The 15,588-nt window shown below is 48.8% G+C and overlaps 1 protein-coding gene across 2 annotated transcripts; it reads left to right on the top strand.

Annotated features, from left to right (window-relative positions):
• The first annotated feature begins 1,484 nt into the window (after window positions 1-1,484).
• On the top strand, window positions 1,485-14,186 carry ASF1B (anti-silencing function 1B histone chaperone). 2 transcript variants are annotated; one of them, XR_014774180.1, is made up of 5 exons: window positions 1,485-1,783; window positions 9,650-9,765; window positions 11,741-11,917; window positions 13,163-13,420; window positions 13,528-14,186. XR_014774180.1 is itself a non-coding variant. In XM_084755861.1 (4 exons), exons 1-4 carry the CDS (start codon window positions 1,675-1,677, stop codon window positions 13,367-13,369), a joined length of 609 nt encoding a protein of 202 aa, XP_084611987.1. In that variant the 5' UTR covers window positions 1,486-1,674; the 3' UTR covers window positions 13,370-14,186. The 2 variants fall into 2 exon arrangements, 1 of the variants encoding a protein (XP_084611987.1); XM_084755861.1 differs by having other exon boundaries at window positions 1,486-1,783; window positions 13,163-14,186.
• The last annotated feature ends 1,402 nt before the right edge of the window (window positions 14,187-15,588 follow it).

Below are 15,588 nucleotides of genomic sequence, written 5' to 3'. Positions count from 1 at the left end.
TGTGCGCTCTTAACTGCTTCAGCCGTCTCAACACCTCAGAAGAAAATTACGAGTACAGATGCTTGCAGAGACCAAGGAGGGCGTCGGATCCCTTCACACTGGAGTTATAGACAGTTATGAGCTACCTGGTGTGGGTGCTGGGAATTAAACTCGGGTCCTCTGCAAGAGCAGCCTGCACTCTCTGAAAGCACTGAACCACCTCACCAGCCTTCAGGTTCAAGGATGGCTTGAACTCTTGCCCTACCCCCCCACGCGAACCCATAGCAATCTGCCTACCCCTGCCTCCTGAGTGCTGACATTAAAGATGTGCGTCACCATGCCCGGCCCGGCTTACACTTTCAACCGTAAATTTTGTGAAATATAAAAGTCCAGATATAAGAAAAAAAAAAGTCCAGATACTTCTTTCAAATAAAAGTGGACGCTCCCATGCCAGATTACAGATGTGTTTGAAATGTGAACCCCATAGGTGTCTCATTGAATAAAAGGATGCAGGATAACTCATTAGTATTTCTTATACTGATCATATTTTAAATCAGCATTTTGTGAAATGTACTGCTAAAATCAATTCCATTGCTTCTCAGACTTTTTGTGTTGGTTTGGTTTCTTTTGGCTTTTCAAGACGGGTTTCTCTGGCTATCCTGGTACTCGCTCTTTTAAACTAGGCTGGCCTCGAACTCAGAGACCCGCCTGCCTCTGCCTCCCGAGTGCTGCTGGCATTAAAGAGGCGCACTGCGACAGTGACCGTGGAACACGGGGTGCAGAGGCAGGATTCGAACCCTGGTCCTAAGCCGTCCACAAACTAGTACTTCTTTCGGACTGGGACTCGATGCGGGGTCCCCTTTACAGCCGCGCCATCTTGTCTTAGGGGTGAGCCAGATGTGCTTCAAAGCCAGGAGCCCCTCAGGTTAGCTGCCGGAAACGCTCACCTGCGGACAGCTGCCAAAGCCACTCTTTTGTGAGGGCGTGCGACTCCCACCGCTCTCCGGCCCAGCCTCCCTCCTGTCCAACCACGACATTAGCCAATCGCATCCCAGAGACCTTGCTTAAGCCCCGCCCTCCGATCGCTTGTCAATCACTGTGAGTGCGAGCACCGTCCGTTCCGCGCGCTTTAGTGAGAGTCGCGCGCCACCGTTCGGCCGTTGGCGGCGCTGCTCTTTGTGGGGTGCGACTACCGGAAAAGCGGAACGGGGGGGGTGGGGGTGGGAGAGGGCGGGTCACGCTGGTGCGGTAACCCTCGGGATTGGACAGAAGAAGTTCCGCGCTCTAACCCCGCCCACCCAGGAGCCAGGGATTCGAGTCGGAGACTCTAGGGATTGGTTCCCGATGGACACTTCACGACGCTAAGAAATGATCGTTCCGCCTCCTGTGGCCCGTGAAAGAGGGAGCTTCTCTGATTGGTCTGAGGGCGAGGCGCGCGCCGGAAGACGCCCCAGGATTGGCTGACGGGGCTCTCGCGCCGTCATAGATCCTTAGTGGCGATTGGCTGGAGGGCAAGAGCCGGCTATTTGAAGGCTGCGCGCGGACGGGAGTCGCTCTTTAGAGAGAGAAGAGTTGGTGGTCACTGCGAGCGATCTGCCTTGCGGACCATCTCATCTCCCTGCCCCCCTCGCCCGCCGCAGGTCACCGAAGAAGAAAGGCTCCACTGCAGCTGCGGCCCCCTCCCCTGGCGCGGTGATGGCCAAGGTGTCGGTGCTCAATGTGGCTGTGCTGGAAAACCCGAGCCCTTTCCACAGCCCCTTCCGGTTCGAGATCAGCTTCGAATGCAGTGAGGCCCTGTCTGACGGTGAGGCTGGGCCTATGCAGGGAACTCCAAACCCTTCCGCCCTCTTTTTTTTTTTTTTTTTTTTTGTCATTCCCGGTCACCCTGGGAACTTGGTACCGCCTCCGTGTCCCTAACTCCGACCTCTCGGTGAATATGATCCTGTCCACTCACTACACCCCGCATTGTCTCGTGGTGGCCTCCACCCCCTCAGCCTGCAGCGCTCGCCCTTGGCACGTCTTCCTTGTAGAGGTGTCAGCCTCCGTTTAACCCGGGAAGACCCTCAGCCACGCCTTCTTCCCTACGGCCGGACCCCGGTTTCAGCCTGCCGCTTTCTTTATAAGAAACCTTCCCTCTAACTTCCAGGAAAGCCAACCTCCGTTACCGTCCCGTTTTCCTTGTGGACACCTTTTTCACCAACGTGCTAGACCCTCCTGTTTTGTCACCCCGTGTGCCCATGGCAAGCCCTCCTGCACCCCGTATGTCCCAACAGTACCCTCCCCCGGACGACCCCAGATTTGTCCCCAGCGACTCCTGCTTGCTAACTGCAATAGCGTTGCTGTTGCCCAGAGTCCCAAATCCTATGTCTGAGTTTCCCCTGGGGAAGAGATGGGGGCTTCTGCCTCCAGTCTTGTGGGTAACTTGGTTTCCTCTACAGCCAGGCAGGCCTCTGCTAGTGTCTGAGATCCCTTCCCGCTTCCAGCTAGCCCCGTGCATGGAATCCCCCGTCTCCTTTCATGGGCTGACCTAATCTAGGGAGTGGGTGGACTCGCCAAAACAGGCATGGGATCCAACTGCAGTCACCTAGGAGGTCACTGGCTTTTGTAAATATTTCACAGAGTGACTTAATTCTTCCGAGGGATGTAAAGGTTGGACGTGGCTCTCGTCTCACAGATGGAAGGCCAAGAGCCAGAAAGAGCAAAAGACCTTTCAAATCAAGCCTGTGAACATGTGAACTGTGAGGTCACCCTGGAATCTCAGCTCCACAGCAAGGCGAGGGAGGCCTGCTCTCTGGAGGATGCACTTCATGGGACCATTGCTCTACCGAGGGTTGAAAAGGATGTAGCAGCTGAGGAGATGGAGCTCTGAGAGACTGGGTTGTGGCAACCTGGGCCTCTTGGTGGCTGTTGGGTGGTGTTCAGGCAAAGCCAGCCACTCCAATTCTCTTGGAGCTGCCATAGTGTGTGCTTGAAGGGGGCCAATGGCTCAGCCTCTCCCTAGTTTCTCCCTCCTGAAGTTTAAAGGAATCTACTTATGACTAACTATAGGATAAGCAGGGTTAAATATTGGCTGGAACAAGGCAGGGTGTAAATAAATAAATAAAAGGTAGGGTAACAACGTGGAATAAGATTTGTTTGGAAGCCAAGAGGAGATATAAGGAGCCAAGAGGTTAAGGGATTCACAGTTCCCAGATGCTGAGAGATCAGGTTTCCATCAGCCTGTTTGTGCTCCTTGCATTTAAAAATGGTTGCATGGTCGTTGCCTAGTATTACTTTTATTCCTTATTTATAGAATCAGAACAGCAAGGCTGGAGTCAGCCCGCTGCTCATGTTTTAATAGGAGCAGGGTGATTTCTCCAAGTCAGCCAGATAGTAGGAACATTACAATTGAACTTTGTCTCTGAGTTCTGAGTCCAGATTGTTTTTAGTTAGTTTAGGTTTTTTGTTTTGTTTTGTTTTAATTTGTCTGAGGGTGTGGGTCAGAGACACCTCAGGTGATCTCTCTTAATTTCGCTCCACCTCTTTTGTTGTTGTTTGGTGTTTTGAGACTGGGTTTCTCTGTGTACCCTCAGCTGTCGTGGAGACAAGAGATCTGTTGGTTTCTGTCTCCCCAGTGCTGGGATTAAAGGTGTATGCCACTACACTTGTTGTCTTTCCATGTATTTATTTATTTATTTATTTATTTTTGTTTTTCAAGACAGGGTTTCTCTGTGTAGCCTTGGCTGTCCTGGACTCGCTTTGTAGATCAGGCTGGCCTCGAACTCACAGCGATCCACCTGCCTTTGCCTCCCGAGTGCTGGGATTAAAGGCATGCACCACCATGCCTGGCCATTGTTTGTTTTGTTTTTTTGGTTTTGGTTTTTCGAGTCTCAGTTTCTCTGTGTAGCTTTAGCTGTCCTGGAACTCGCTCTGGAGATCCGTCTGCCTCAGCCTCCCAAGTGCTGGGACTAAAGACGTGCGCCACCACCGCACAGCTGCTTTATTTTTACTTTTGTGTCTATGTCAGAGGTGATAGGTGCCTGGGAACCCCTGAGGGCCAGAGACATCTGATCCTGTGTAGCTGGTTTGAGCCTCCTGACAAGGGTGTTGGGAATCAAACCTGGGTCTTTAAGAACAACGCTAGGGGCTGAAGAGATGGCTCAGAGGTTAAGAACACTGTCTGCTCATCTGAAGGTCCTGAGTTCAATTCCCCAGCCATCACATGGTGGTTCACAATCATCTCTAATGGGATCTGGTGCCCTCTTCTGGTACATAGTGTACTTGTAGGCAGAATACTGTATACATGATAATAAATAAATCTTAAAAAAAAAAAAAAAAAAGGAGCAATGCTGGATTCTAACCCTGAGCTGCCTCTCCAGCACCCTGAATTCATCTTCTTAGGCTTCCATGGGAAACACTTTCTATGCTAAGACATCTAGCCTGCTTCCCGATTCCTAATCTTTCCTATAGCCCTAGAAAAGGAAGGAAACATATACTTATAGGTCTTTTTTGTTTGTTTATGTGTATTTTGCCTGCATGCATGTATGTGCATCACATGCACACATGGTGCCAGTCAAGACCAGAAAAACAATCTGTCATAATAACTGAACAGGAATTAGAGACAGCTGTGATCCGCCACGTGGCTGCTGGGAGTCAAACCTGGTCTTCTGTAACAGTGTTCTTGGTGGATTCTTTTGTTTTCTTTTGTCCCCTCCCCCCCAACAGTGTTTCTCTGTGTAGCCTTGGCTGTCCTAGAATCACTTTGTAGACCAGGCTGGCCTCGAACTCAAAGAGATCTGCCTGCCTCTGCCTCCCTAGTGCTGGGATTAAAGGCGTGCGCCACCACACCCAGCACGTTCTTGGTGTTCTTAAATGCTGAGCCATTTCTTCAACCCCTGCTTGTAAGTTTACTTTATTTTTATATATTTTTGGTGGGGGCAGTAGGAGCTCTGTGTGAGGTTCTTACGTTTTTGTACTAGATGCCAAACCCAGGACTACACACATGCTAGACAGTTGCTCTGCTGCTGAGCTGTATCAGGAGCTCAACAGTCCATTTTAGGAGTACACACTAGGAATGCCCATAGGATTTCATGTCACATCAAGACCCTTTGAAAAGATAGAAGAGGGAGCTTTTCCTCCAAGTTACGCTGGTTGGTTCTGTTCTTACACTGACTGGCGGAGAAGATTCCTTCATCTTCCTGGCCTCATTTCCAGGAATCATAGAGAAGTTGTTTCCTTGTATTTTGGCACTATCTGCTGAAACCTGACAAGCCCCCCACCCCTGAGCAGCTGACCCCCATTTCCAGAAAGCTCCCAAACCATGTTTAACATCTGAAAGTAGACAGTTCCAGGTATAGTCTACAGTTAGTGGATTTGGTTCTCTTCAGCTGAAAATTTCTTTCTTTCTTCCAAGACAGGGTTCCTCTGTGTATCCTTGGCTTGGCTGTCCTGGACTCTTGTAGACCAGGCTGGCCTCCAACTCACAGTGATCCACCTGCCTCTGCCTCCCGAGTGCTGGGATTAAAGGCGTGTACCACCACACCTGGCTGGAGCTTTTATTTGCCTGTTGAAGTTGTCTGCTAACCTAGGCCTAGTTCTGGAAGCTTCTAGGGTCCATACAGTCTAACCTAGGCCTAGAATGTTTTCACTCTTTCTTTCTTCCTTTTTTTTTCCCCCTTGAGACAGGGTTTCTCTGTGTAGCCTTGGTTGTCCTGGACTCACTTTGTAGACCAGGCTGGCTTCACAGGGATCCACCTGCCTCTGCCTCCCGAGTGCTGGGATTAAAGGCGTCCTCCCACGCCCAGCAGCTCACCCTCTCTCATTCTTGCTGAGCTCATAGCTGGCTGGTTCAACTCAGCTGTCCTGGCTCAAACTCCTCTCCCAGCTGACTCATTCATTCTGACTTTTCTCTCAGCCTCTGAATTGCTCTGCTTGGCCTCAAACTAACTTCAGCAATCTTTTCTAATCTTCTGTCTCCTCATTCTCTGGCTCATTCCGACTTCACCTGTGTTCTTTCTCTGCAACCTGTCTCTCTGTAAACTGCCTTCTCTTCCTTTCGTGAAAGTTGAGCATATCCTATTCTGTCAAGTCTTTCTGTGATTTGTTATTTTTTCTGACACTGAAATGTCACTTTCAAACATGGGTGCTTCCTTCTACAGACTAACTTTACCTTCATTGTTTGAGATTAAAGGTGTACTACCATGCCTGGACCTAAGCTTTTCTTTACCTGAAACTTGCTCTATCCCAGGCTGGCCTTGAACTTGACTCTGTCTCCAGGATTAAAGGTGTGTTTGTATTCCTAGGAGGTCTTTGGATGTGATCTTTTGTCTGAGCAGCCAAGTTCTTAAATTAAAATTCCTCTGCAGTAATCCCAGCACTTGAAGTGGTGGGGAGGGGGCTGACAGGAGGATTGGAAGTTCAAAGCTAACCTTAGCGTCACAGCAAGTTTCAGGTCAGCCTGGGCTATCCAAAACTGCCTCAGAAAAGGAAGGAAGGGAAAAACAAGCAACCAAAGAAAACTAGGGCATAGTGGTGCACACCTTTAATCCCAGCACTCAGGAGGCGGAGGCAGGTGGATCGCTGAGGCTGCACAGGAGTGAATTGAGGTGTCAGTCATTAATGAAGCGCTCACTAGCATGGGTGAAGTTCTGGACCTGTCCCCGTTTCTGTGTAAAACAGGCTCAGCTAATCTACAATACTTTTTACATGTCTTTAGTAATATTTTCAGCCTTGGTCTTGTTTTCCCAGTTGTAAAGGGTGTATCTTACCAGGGGTCACTGTGAACTTAGGGGCTTTGGAGACACCTCAGTGGGTAACTGTTGTGTAGACAAGAGAATCCGGGTGTATGTGCTGACATGTACCTCACTTAAGGTTCATATGCATCATGGTTTAGGCATGCCCACATTCACATGCATGTAAACACATCATACACATAGTAAATACAAAAATAGTGGGCATTTTTAATCCCAGTACCTGAGAGGGTAAGGCAAGAGGATCTTTGTGAGTTTGTGAGTTCAAGGTCAGCCTGTTTTAGACAGTGGGATCCTGTCTAAAAAAAAAAAAAAGAAAGAAAGAAATCTAATCCTGTATTTGGTGAGTGTGAGTTTACACTGTATAAATGGCTGATGGTCTACTACTACTTTTGAAGAAATAGTCTTCACCATTAGTTTCAGAGAAGCCCCTCAGGTACCAGTATCCACAGGTGTTGAAGGCCTTTTTATTTTTATAAAATGGTAGTGTTTGCATAGAACCTTCGCAGTCTTCCATAGATGTTATTAGTCTGGTTTTTGTTTTGGTTTTTTGGACAGGGCTTATGAGGCCTAGGTTGATCTTGAACTTAATATACAATAAGAGTCTAGTCTTGAATTCTGGCTCCTCCTACCTGCATCTCCAGAGTGCTAGGGTTACAGGTGTGTGCCGGAGACTAGCTTTTTTCTTTTTCCATTATTTTGGGGGACAGGTTGTGTGCAGGGGAGTTCCTGGTTGATGTCAGGGATTGTCTTCGTTGCTCTTCGGCCTTACTCATTGAGGCAAGGCTTGATGGTGTGGCCAGTCTTACTGGCAGTTTGTTATAGCGATCCCATGACCACCTTCCAAGATTGGAGTTATGGAGTTAGATAGGTGATGCCCTTTTTACATAGAAAGCACTGTAAAACCAGGTCATCTCCCCGGCCTGACGTGACTTAGTCTAACTTAGTGTCAGTGCTATGGAAATAACTACATAAGAGTAAATGAAATGCCTCTAATTCCAGCACTCAAGAGGCAAAGGCATCTGCATCTCTGGGTTCTGGGCCAGCTGGGGATACATAATGTGAGAACAAATGACGAAAAAGAAAAGTTGTACATATTCATATTCAGTATAGACTTGTGTTTGTGTTTGGTGCTAGAGTGGAACCCAGGCACCAGGCACACTGGATGAACGCTCCACTTCTGGGTTGCCCCAGCCTGCTTTTCTAATATTTTCTATCTGTGCTTGGTGAGTTTATGGTCACGTTATCTACAGGTGTTAAAAGCCGAGTATAGTCTGAAATGAAATCTTTAGTTTCTCTCTGTTTAAAACACTGCCTCCTAGCGTGAGGAAATGGCTCAGGAAGGATCTGAGTTTGGCTGTTCAGCACTCAGGTAAAAGCGAGGGAGTGAGGAGTACAGACAGGTGAATCGCAAGGGTCCCTGGGCACCAGCCTAGCCAACAAAGCAAACTCTAGATTCCATGAGGGACATACGTGGGTACGCTCTTGTAATCCCAGTACTTGCAAGATTGCAGGAACGTTGTAAGTTCAGACCGGCCCACACTCCAAAGAAAAACTCTGTCTTTTGTTGGTTTGTTTTTACATATTAGTGTGTGCTAATGAATGTGGAGGTCAGAGGGCAACTTGCTGGGGTCAGCTCTCTCCTTCCATCATGTGTTTTCTGGGGATTAAGCTGAGTCTTTGGGTTTTGTGGCAAGTGCCTTAACCCTCAGAGCCATCTCTCAGACGCAAACCTAACTTTTTAAAGCTGTATCTCACATGCTGAGATTAAAGGCATTTACAAGTGAAGTTCTACCTTTTGAAGGAAGAAAATATAAATATAATCTCTTGGAAGCTGGCTGGCCCTTGGTCCAGTGTGGCTAAATCCAAATTTCCCTGAGATGCTGAGGCTGGAGTTTGAACCTAGGTGAAATTGTAAAGGGACAAGGGAGTGACTGTATCAAGGAAAGCCTTGTGGCTCAGATAACAGACTCCATAGTATGATCTGGTATCTGTGTGCTTCCAGTGTAGGATGCCTGTGCCACACTGGACCAAGGGCTGGCAGCTTCCAAGAGCTCCCCGTGAAAATCTCAGCTTGTGCAACTTTTCCCAGCTGCTGGAGCTAGGGGTTGTGTAATTTCAAAGAGCCTAAAATAAGTTCTGGGTCTGCTGCCAAGCTTCTCTGTACTAGCATGACCTTGCTCCTGGTAACACTTGGCCCTCCTGCAAGAGGCTATGGGCACCAGGGATCTCCTGAGATTAATGGGAAGGGTCTCCAGGTCCTTTTCTTTCATCTCTTGTGGGTATACTTCAGGACTGAGCCTCTTAGTGCTGGAGTACAGCCTCAGGTTTTGGAGGTATGCCCTTTCACACACCATTTGCTGGCAGAGCGTCTGTCCCACATTGTGCACAAGTAGGCATGAGTTGGTGCCAGATGTGGACGACTTTGGGACAAGTTAGTTCCCCCAACAGCTTTGCCTTTCCCCTCTTGCCACCTGGCTCTCCTGCTGTGTTGGAATGTGCCACTCTGCCCCAGTTGTCGAGGGATCTGCTCTACTTGGTGGCACCAATCCTCCTGTGTAAGAGGATAGCACTTCCTACCCAGAGACCAGGGTTCCAGAGTAGCCCACCTCCCTGCTGTCCCCTCCACAGGCCAGTGTCACAGGACTCTTGAGTTAGCTTCTGCTCTGTGGTTTCTCTCTGCTCCTGAGAGGCCTAAGTTTCCCTGGAGGGCCAGAGTCAAGGTCACTCGGCACAGTTAGGCCCAAAGGAAAAATGCCTCCACTAATGGAGATCTTTATACTTGCTCTAATTTAGGGCTGTGGTGCCAGAGCCTACTGCCCAGCAAATACCTCAGTCCTACGACCTTCTAGTATATTGAGGTTTGCCTAAAACAAGAAGACCCTCGCCTTGTTCTCCGGCTATTTTGGTCCTCAACTCCCTTCTCCCCCATGTGCTTGCAGACCTGGAGTGGAAGATCATTTATGTGGGCTCAGCTGAGAGCGAGGAGTTTGATCAGATCCTAGACTCAGTGCTGGTGGGCCCTGTCCCTGCAGGAAGACATATGTTCGTCTTTCAGGTAAGGAAGTTGCCAGAAATGTTTCAGGCTGGAGATGGGCCTGCCATGTACTACACATACACTCCATCACTGAGCCACACCCAGCCTAGACCCTTCCTCTTTTCCTGAGCGCACACTGGTTTTAACAATCAGGTTCAAGTTCAAATCCTAATGAGCTAGGACCGGGGACACAGCAGTCCTATAATCCCGGCTACTCAGGACAGTGAGGTGGGAGGACAAGTTCAAGGCCTGCCTGAGCAACGGACATATCTTAGTTGACTTCAGGAGCTGTCTGACCCAGTCTCATCGGATGTCTTACCCCTTCGCCCCACCTTAGGGTCACAGCTCTTAGTGACTACTGGGCCGCTAATTTGTGATATGTTCACAGGACTTGTACAAAACCCATGAACACAGTCCATGAATATTGAATTTAAGGAAGAGTAAGGATTAAAAGGTTTTGTTGGCACGTGTTCATCAGCCAGAGCTGGACTAAGTAGAACACACACACACACACACACACACACACACACACACACACACACACACACAGACACACACACACACATTTTAGATCCAATCTGGGCTCTGAGTTAAACGTTTGCATGTATAACGGAGAATCAAGGAAGTGCTTGGTTGCTATTAAAGGTGGTAGTGGAGTTTAGTGGTACATCTTAGTATGTGGAAGGTGGAGGTAGAAAGATTGCTTCTGGGTTCAAGGCCAGCCTAGGCATCACAGCCAAATTCTGTTAAAGAAAAACAATTAGGCAGAGTGTGGTACACCTTTAATCTGAGCATTCAGTAGGCAGAAGCAGGCAGATATCTATTAGTTTGAGGCCAGCCAAGGCCACTGTCTTAATACCCTGTCTTAATACGAGGGTGTGTATAAAGGGGGGATGAATATAAAACGTAAGAGCTGTATTCTGCCCTGAGGTTGGTGGTGTAGCAAAGGTAGGCTCCAGGGGCTTCCATTCATGGTAGCTTAGCTCTGTACCTAGGCCAAGAGAGACAAAATATTGTGGTTGCTGGTATGTGTAGCAGTGCTGCCCGCATCCTGACAAGAACCATAGGAACTTGAATTTTGACAGTAGACAGTCCAAAGGGTTTTTCCTTGCTCTGTACATGTCTGTAAGCAATTATGAAAGTACTATACTTGTTGGTTTTGAAGTTTCTAGATGTATCAAACTGCCACGTTTGTTAACTCAGAATCAGTGAATACGAAAATGGGCTGTGACTTCCAAGTAGTACTATGTCCAGTGTCACCAGGCTCATTGGTGGGTCTTAGGAAGTCATTATCCATGACCTCCCTCCCACTGGTTTCCCCTATTCCAAGCAATCTGCCCTTCACACACTCCAACCTGTCAAGCCCACTGAGCCCCGTGTTCATAGCCAAGGCTTACTTCCAAAGTAGGCAACCTGGTCTGGAACAGGACCCCACTGGTGATGCTCTGCTCTCTGGTAGGTTTGGGTAAAGGTGAGTGGTTTCATTTGCATTGATTTCATACTGCACCAACATAGCTATTTCGCCTAAAGCCGAACACCCTGATCCATGATTCTGTTCCCTGTTGCTAGGTTTAGGCTACTGCCCCTTTCTAGGATGACTCCTGCCTGGCCTCCCTACTTCCGCTATAGCCAGACCTCCACATGCCACTGCTCTTCCCTAAGCTGTTAAATGACCCAGCAGGCTTGGGTTGCCTGGTACCCACCTGACCATCTTCATTTCTTGTCAGTCCCCTTGAGCACCACATTCCACCTGAACACCCTTGTCTCCTAATCAAATTCAGCAGTTTTGAATTTATTATTAGTCTTACTGCTAGGGACTAGGATGGAAGGCAGGGCTCTGTGCATGCTGGGCAAGCGTGCTGCCAAATCAAATTCATGATTTCTTCTTTATAGTCATCTGTGTAATCAGTTTGTTTCGTCCCAGTTCATTGGTAGTCTGTGTTAATGACATCTGGTCATGATTGGCAGTGCTAAAGCCCAGGATATGTCTTCCCAGGCTGATGCCCCAAACCCATCCCTCATTCCTGAGACGGACGCTGTGGGTGTGACTGTGGTTCTCATCACCTGCACCTACCATGGCCAAGAGTTCATCCGAGTGGGCTACTATGTCAACAATGAGTATCCAAACCCAGAGCTTCGGGAGAACCCACCCCCAAAGCCAGACTTCTCTCAGGTGGGACCCATCTCTGCACTTTCTGATTCAGATAGGCCAGTTCTTTTACACTTGAGGCAGGTGGGAGCCAAGGTCTGTCATGAAGGTTAGAAGGTCATGCTGTAGCACGGCTAGTGCTGAGCTAGACCTAGGACAGAGCAAGCCTTTTCTTGCGGAGGCGTGCCTGACAGAATGAGGCCCGTGCGATGTGAGCTCAGCACCCCAGCCCTCAGACGGCTGAGCCAGGAGTGTCCTAAGGGAGGGGCCAGCCTCATCTACCGTCCACACTGAGTTGCAGACCAACCTCGGCTACATAGCAAGACCCTGTTTCCGGTGTGTGGGGGAACACTGCAGAGATGGCTCAGGGGTCAGGAGCACCGGCTGCTCTTGCAGAGGACCTGGGTTTGATTCCTAGAATCTACATGGTGGCTCACAGCCATGTTCAATCCTAGTTCCAGGGGATCTGTGCCTTTCACTGACTTCCACAGGGACCAGGCACACACATTGGCAACTGACATTCCTGTACGCAAAACATTCCTACAATAAAAATAAAGATAGTAAAAAAATAAAATGGGAGTCGGGTGTGGTGGCGCACACCTTTAATCCCAGCACTCGGGAGGCAGAGGCAGGCGGATCACTGTGAGTTCGAGGCCAGCCTGGTCTACAAAGTAAGTCTCGGACAGCCAAGGCTACACAGACCCTGTCTCGAGAAACAAACAAACTAACTAACTAACTAACTAAATAAATAAAAATGGACAGAAGAGATGGCTCATTGGTTAAGAAACTTGCTACTCTTCCAGAGAACCCAGGTTTGATTCCTAGCTCCCATATGGTGGCACATAACCAACTGTTGGCTCCAGTTTTAGGGAGTCCATGCCCTCCTCCGGTCTCCAAAGGTACCAGACACATAGGGTGCACAGACATGCATGCGTCCAAACACCTATACATATCAAACAAGCCAGATGTGGTAGTGCATCCCTTTAACCCCAGCTTAGGAAACAGGCAGGCCGACCTGTATGAGGCCTCATCTGCATAATTCCAGGCCATCCAGGGCTGCATAGTTGAGACCCTTAAGACAAATAAATGAACAACACCAAGCAAAACCAGAATGAGAAGGCCCTGCTCCTCCCCACAGTGTACAAGCATCTCTAGAGTTCTGCATCTGGGTGGCAGGGGAGGGAGGGTCTGCTCTCAAGTTCAAAGGGGAGGCCTGCGGGAGTTGTGAACACTTAGGTGATGCGGCTGACGCTCTGCTTCTTACTCCAGCTACAGCGAAACATCTTGGCCTCTAACCCCCGGGTGACCCGATTCCATATCAACTGGGACAACAACCCAGACAGGCTGGAAACCATAGAGAACCAGGACCCCAACTTGGAGTTTGGTCTTCCCCTCAGTTGCACTCCCATCAAAAACCTGGGCCTCCCTAGCTGCATCCCAGGCCTCCTCCCGGAGAACTCCATGGATTGCATCTGACCGGGGCCAGGCAGGGCTCAGTCTCCTTGCACACGTGGAGGGGACTTACAGGCCCTCAGACAGTCATACTTGGTCATCTCAAGGATTTGGGGGCCACCAGCTGCCTCCAGACCTATCAGCCCCAAGGGAAAAAAAATGGGCCCTACTCTTCTACCCAGGTCCAGAAGAACCTTCTCTAAGAAACAGGTACTTGTATTGCTCATTGTTCGTGTCCTTTTTCCCTCTACACTATCAGTTTCTGTGAGGAGCTCTCTGAACACCAGCTGCCTTGAGGCTTGTTGGGCAGTGCCTGGCTAGCCTTGCAAAGGCTACATCACTCCTTCTACTCCAGTTCTTGGGGGCTCAGACTCAGGCAAGGAATCCTGGTTAGAAAGCCAACTCAGTACCACCGCTGTCCTTGCGGGGTGTCTAGTCATTCCGTGTAACCACTACTAGAAAGCTCCCCAACAGTGACCTCCAGGCCAAGGAGGGATGGTGGGCACTTAGGTCACAGCCACCTTCTCATCTCCTGGCTGAGCCTGGCTTTCTGAGCGGATCACCCTGGGTAGGCGGCATATTGGCGGCCCTGCTTCATGCAGTGTGGCCTCACAGAGTCATCAGGGTTGACTTCAACCACTTGTTCTCATGAGCTACCAAGTTCTCTGGGATAAGGGAGGCATTTGGCAGGCTGACAGAAAAACTCCTATTCCATCCACCCCTACCCTGAACCCTTGGTCCCCTTGCTGCTACCTGTATGCTATTGTGATTGCTGTGTGTATAGTAAAAGCTTTTATATTAAAAGTTTGGTTGGTTTAAAAATAAAAGCACTTCATCTAAATTGTTTCTGCTTTTTTCCCCCTCCCTGCTGGCAGGCCTGGAACCCATTATGTAGAACTCACAGAGATCCAACTGCCTCTGTCTAAAAGTGTGCAACACCATACCTAGAAAGAGTTTGTTTCTGTGTTTTTTAAACTTGTTTGTTTGTTTGTTTGTATTTTGTTTTTCAAGTCAGGGTTTTTCTGTGTAGTTCTGGCTGGTCAGGACTTGCTTTATAGACTGGGCTGGCCTCGAACTCAAAGAGATCCACCTGCCTCTGCCTCCCGAGTGCTGGGATTCAAGGTGTGCACTACCACACCTAGCTAAAACTTTTTTTTTAAAGACAAGGTTTCTCTGGCTGTCCTAGAACTCGCTCTGAGACCAGGCTGGCCTTGAACTCAGAGATCCACCTGCCTCCGCCTCCCTGTGCTGGGATTAAAGACATGCCCCACCTAGTCTGGTTTAAAACATTTAAAAATGCTTATTTTATGTGTTTGGGTATTTTGCCTGTATGGCTTGCTGGACCCCCTTGAGGACCTGGTGACTGCAGAGCCCAGAGAGCTTTGGAGCCCCTAGAACTGACTATGAATCCCCTTATGAGAGCTGGGACTTAAATCCCAGGCCCTCTGGAAGAGCAGTCAGTGCTCTTTAAGTAACCTAACTTCTGTAAGAGGGTTTGGTTTTTTGTTTTGTTGTTGTTGTTTGCCTTCTGTGGCTGAGCAGCTTTGTCACCTTCATGGGTGACTTCTTACAGTGGTTGTACCTTGTCTCCTTGCTTGCTTCTGTATTTCAATCTCAATTGGTTGTACACTTTAGATCATAAGCTGAGGGTAAAAGACTATTTTTCTTTGCCCAAGGTTTTTTGTTTTGTTTTGTTTTTGTCCGAGCTTAAGTATACCAGCTGTTCAATAGATGATAGCCAGTGATTTTTCTCACTCTGACCTTGACCCACAGGCACAGAGCAACATTGTGACCCAAGGACACACACAGCCACGATTTAGATAATTTCACTTAGCTGTGGTGTAACGCCCCAAATCAGAGATGGAACATTTGTCTGTTAAGCCAGCTCCCATAATCCAGAGGGCCCTACTCTCTGGCAGGGGACTTTCTCATTAGGGGACTGCCCCTGACCTAGTAGCAGGAGTACATACAGTTGATGGGTTAGAAGCTGGCTATGTCCTGCTGAGCACAGCAGTGAGCCTTAGGGCCAACCACCCTTTGGAGTCAGGGACAGGTAGCTCATTTGTCCCCTCAGCATCTTCCACCCTGGCCACCCTATATTACAGAGGTCCTTTGGTGGAGATGGAGATAATTTTCCCAGAGTACATTTAGCAGTGTACGGAGATGTAGTTTATGTTGCTGGATGAACATCCAGTGTGGGAGGGTGGAGATTCTGAACACCAACCTAGTGTGCAGGAGACCCC

Source organism: Acomys minous (genome assembly GCF_964271855.1).
Source record: "Acomys minous genome assembly, chromosome: 14".
In the NCBI taxonomy this organism is placed as follows: Eukaryota; Metazoa; Chordata; class Mammalia; order Rodentia; family Muridae; genus Acomys; species Acomys minous.
Note: the sequence above shows the minus strand (reverse complement) of the source record. Positions and strands in the feature narration are given on the sequence as shown.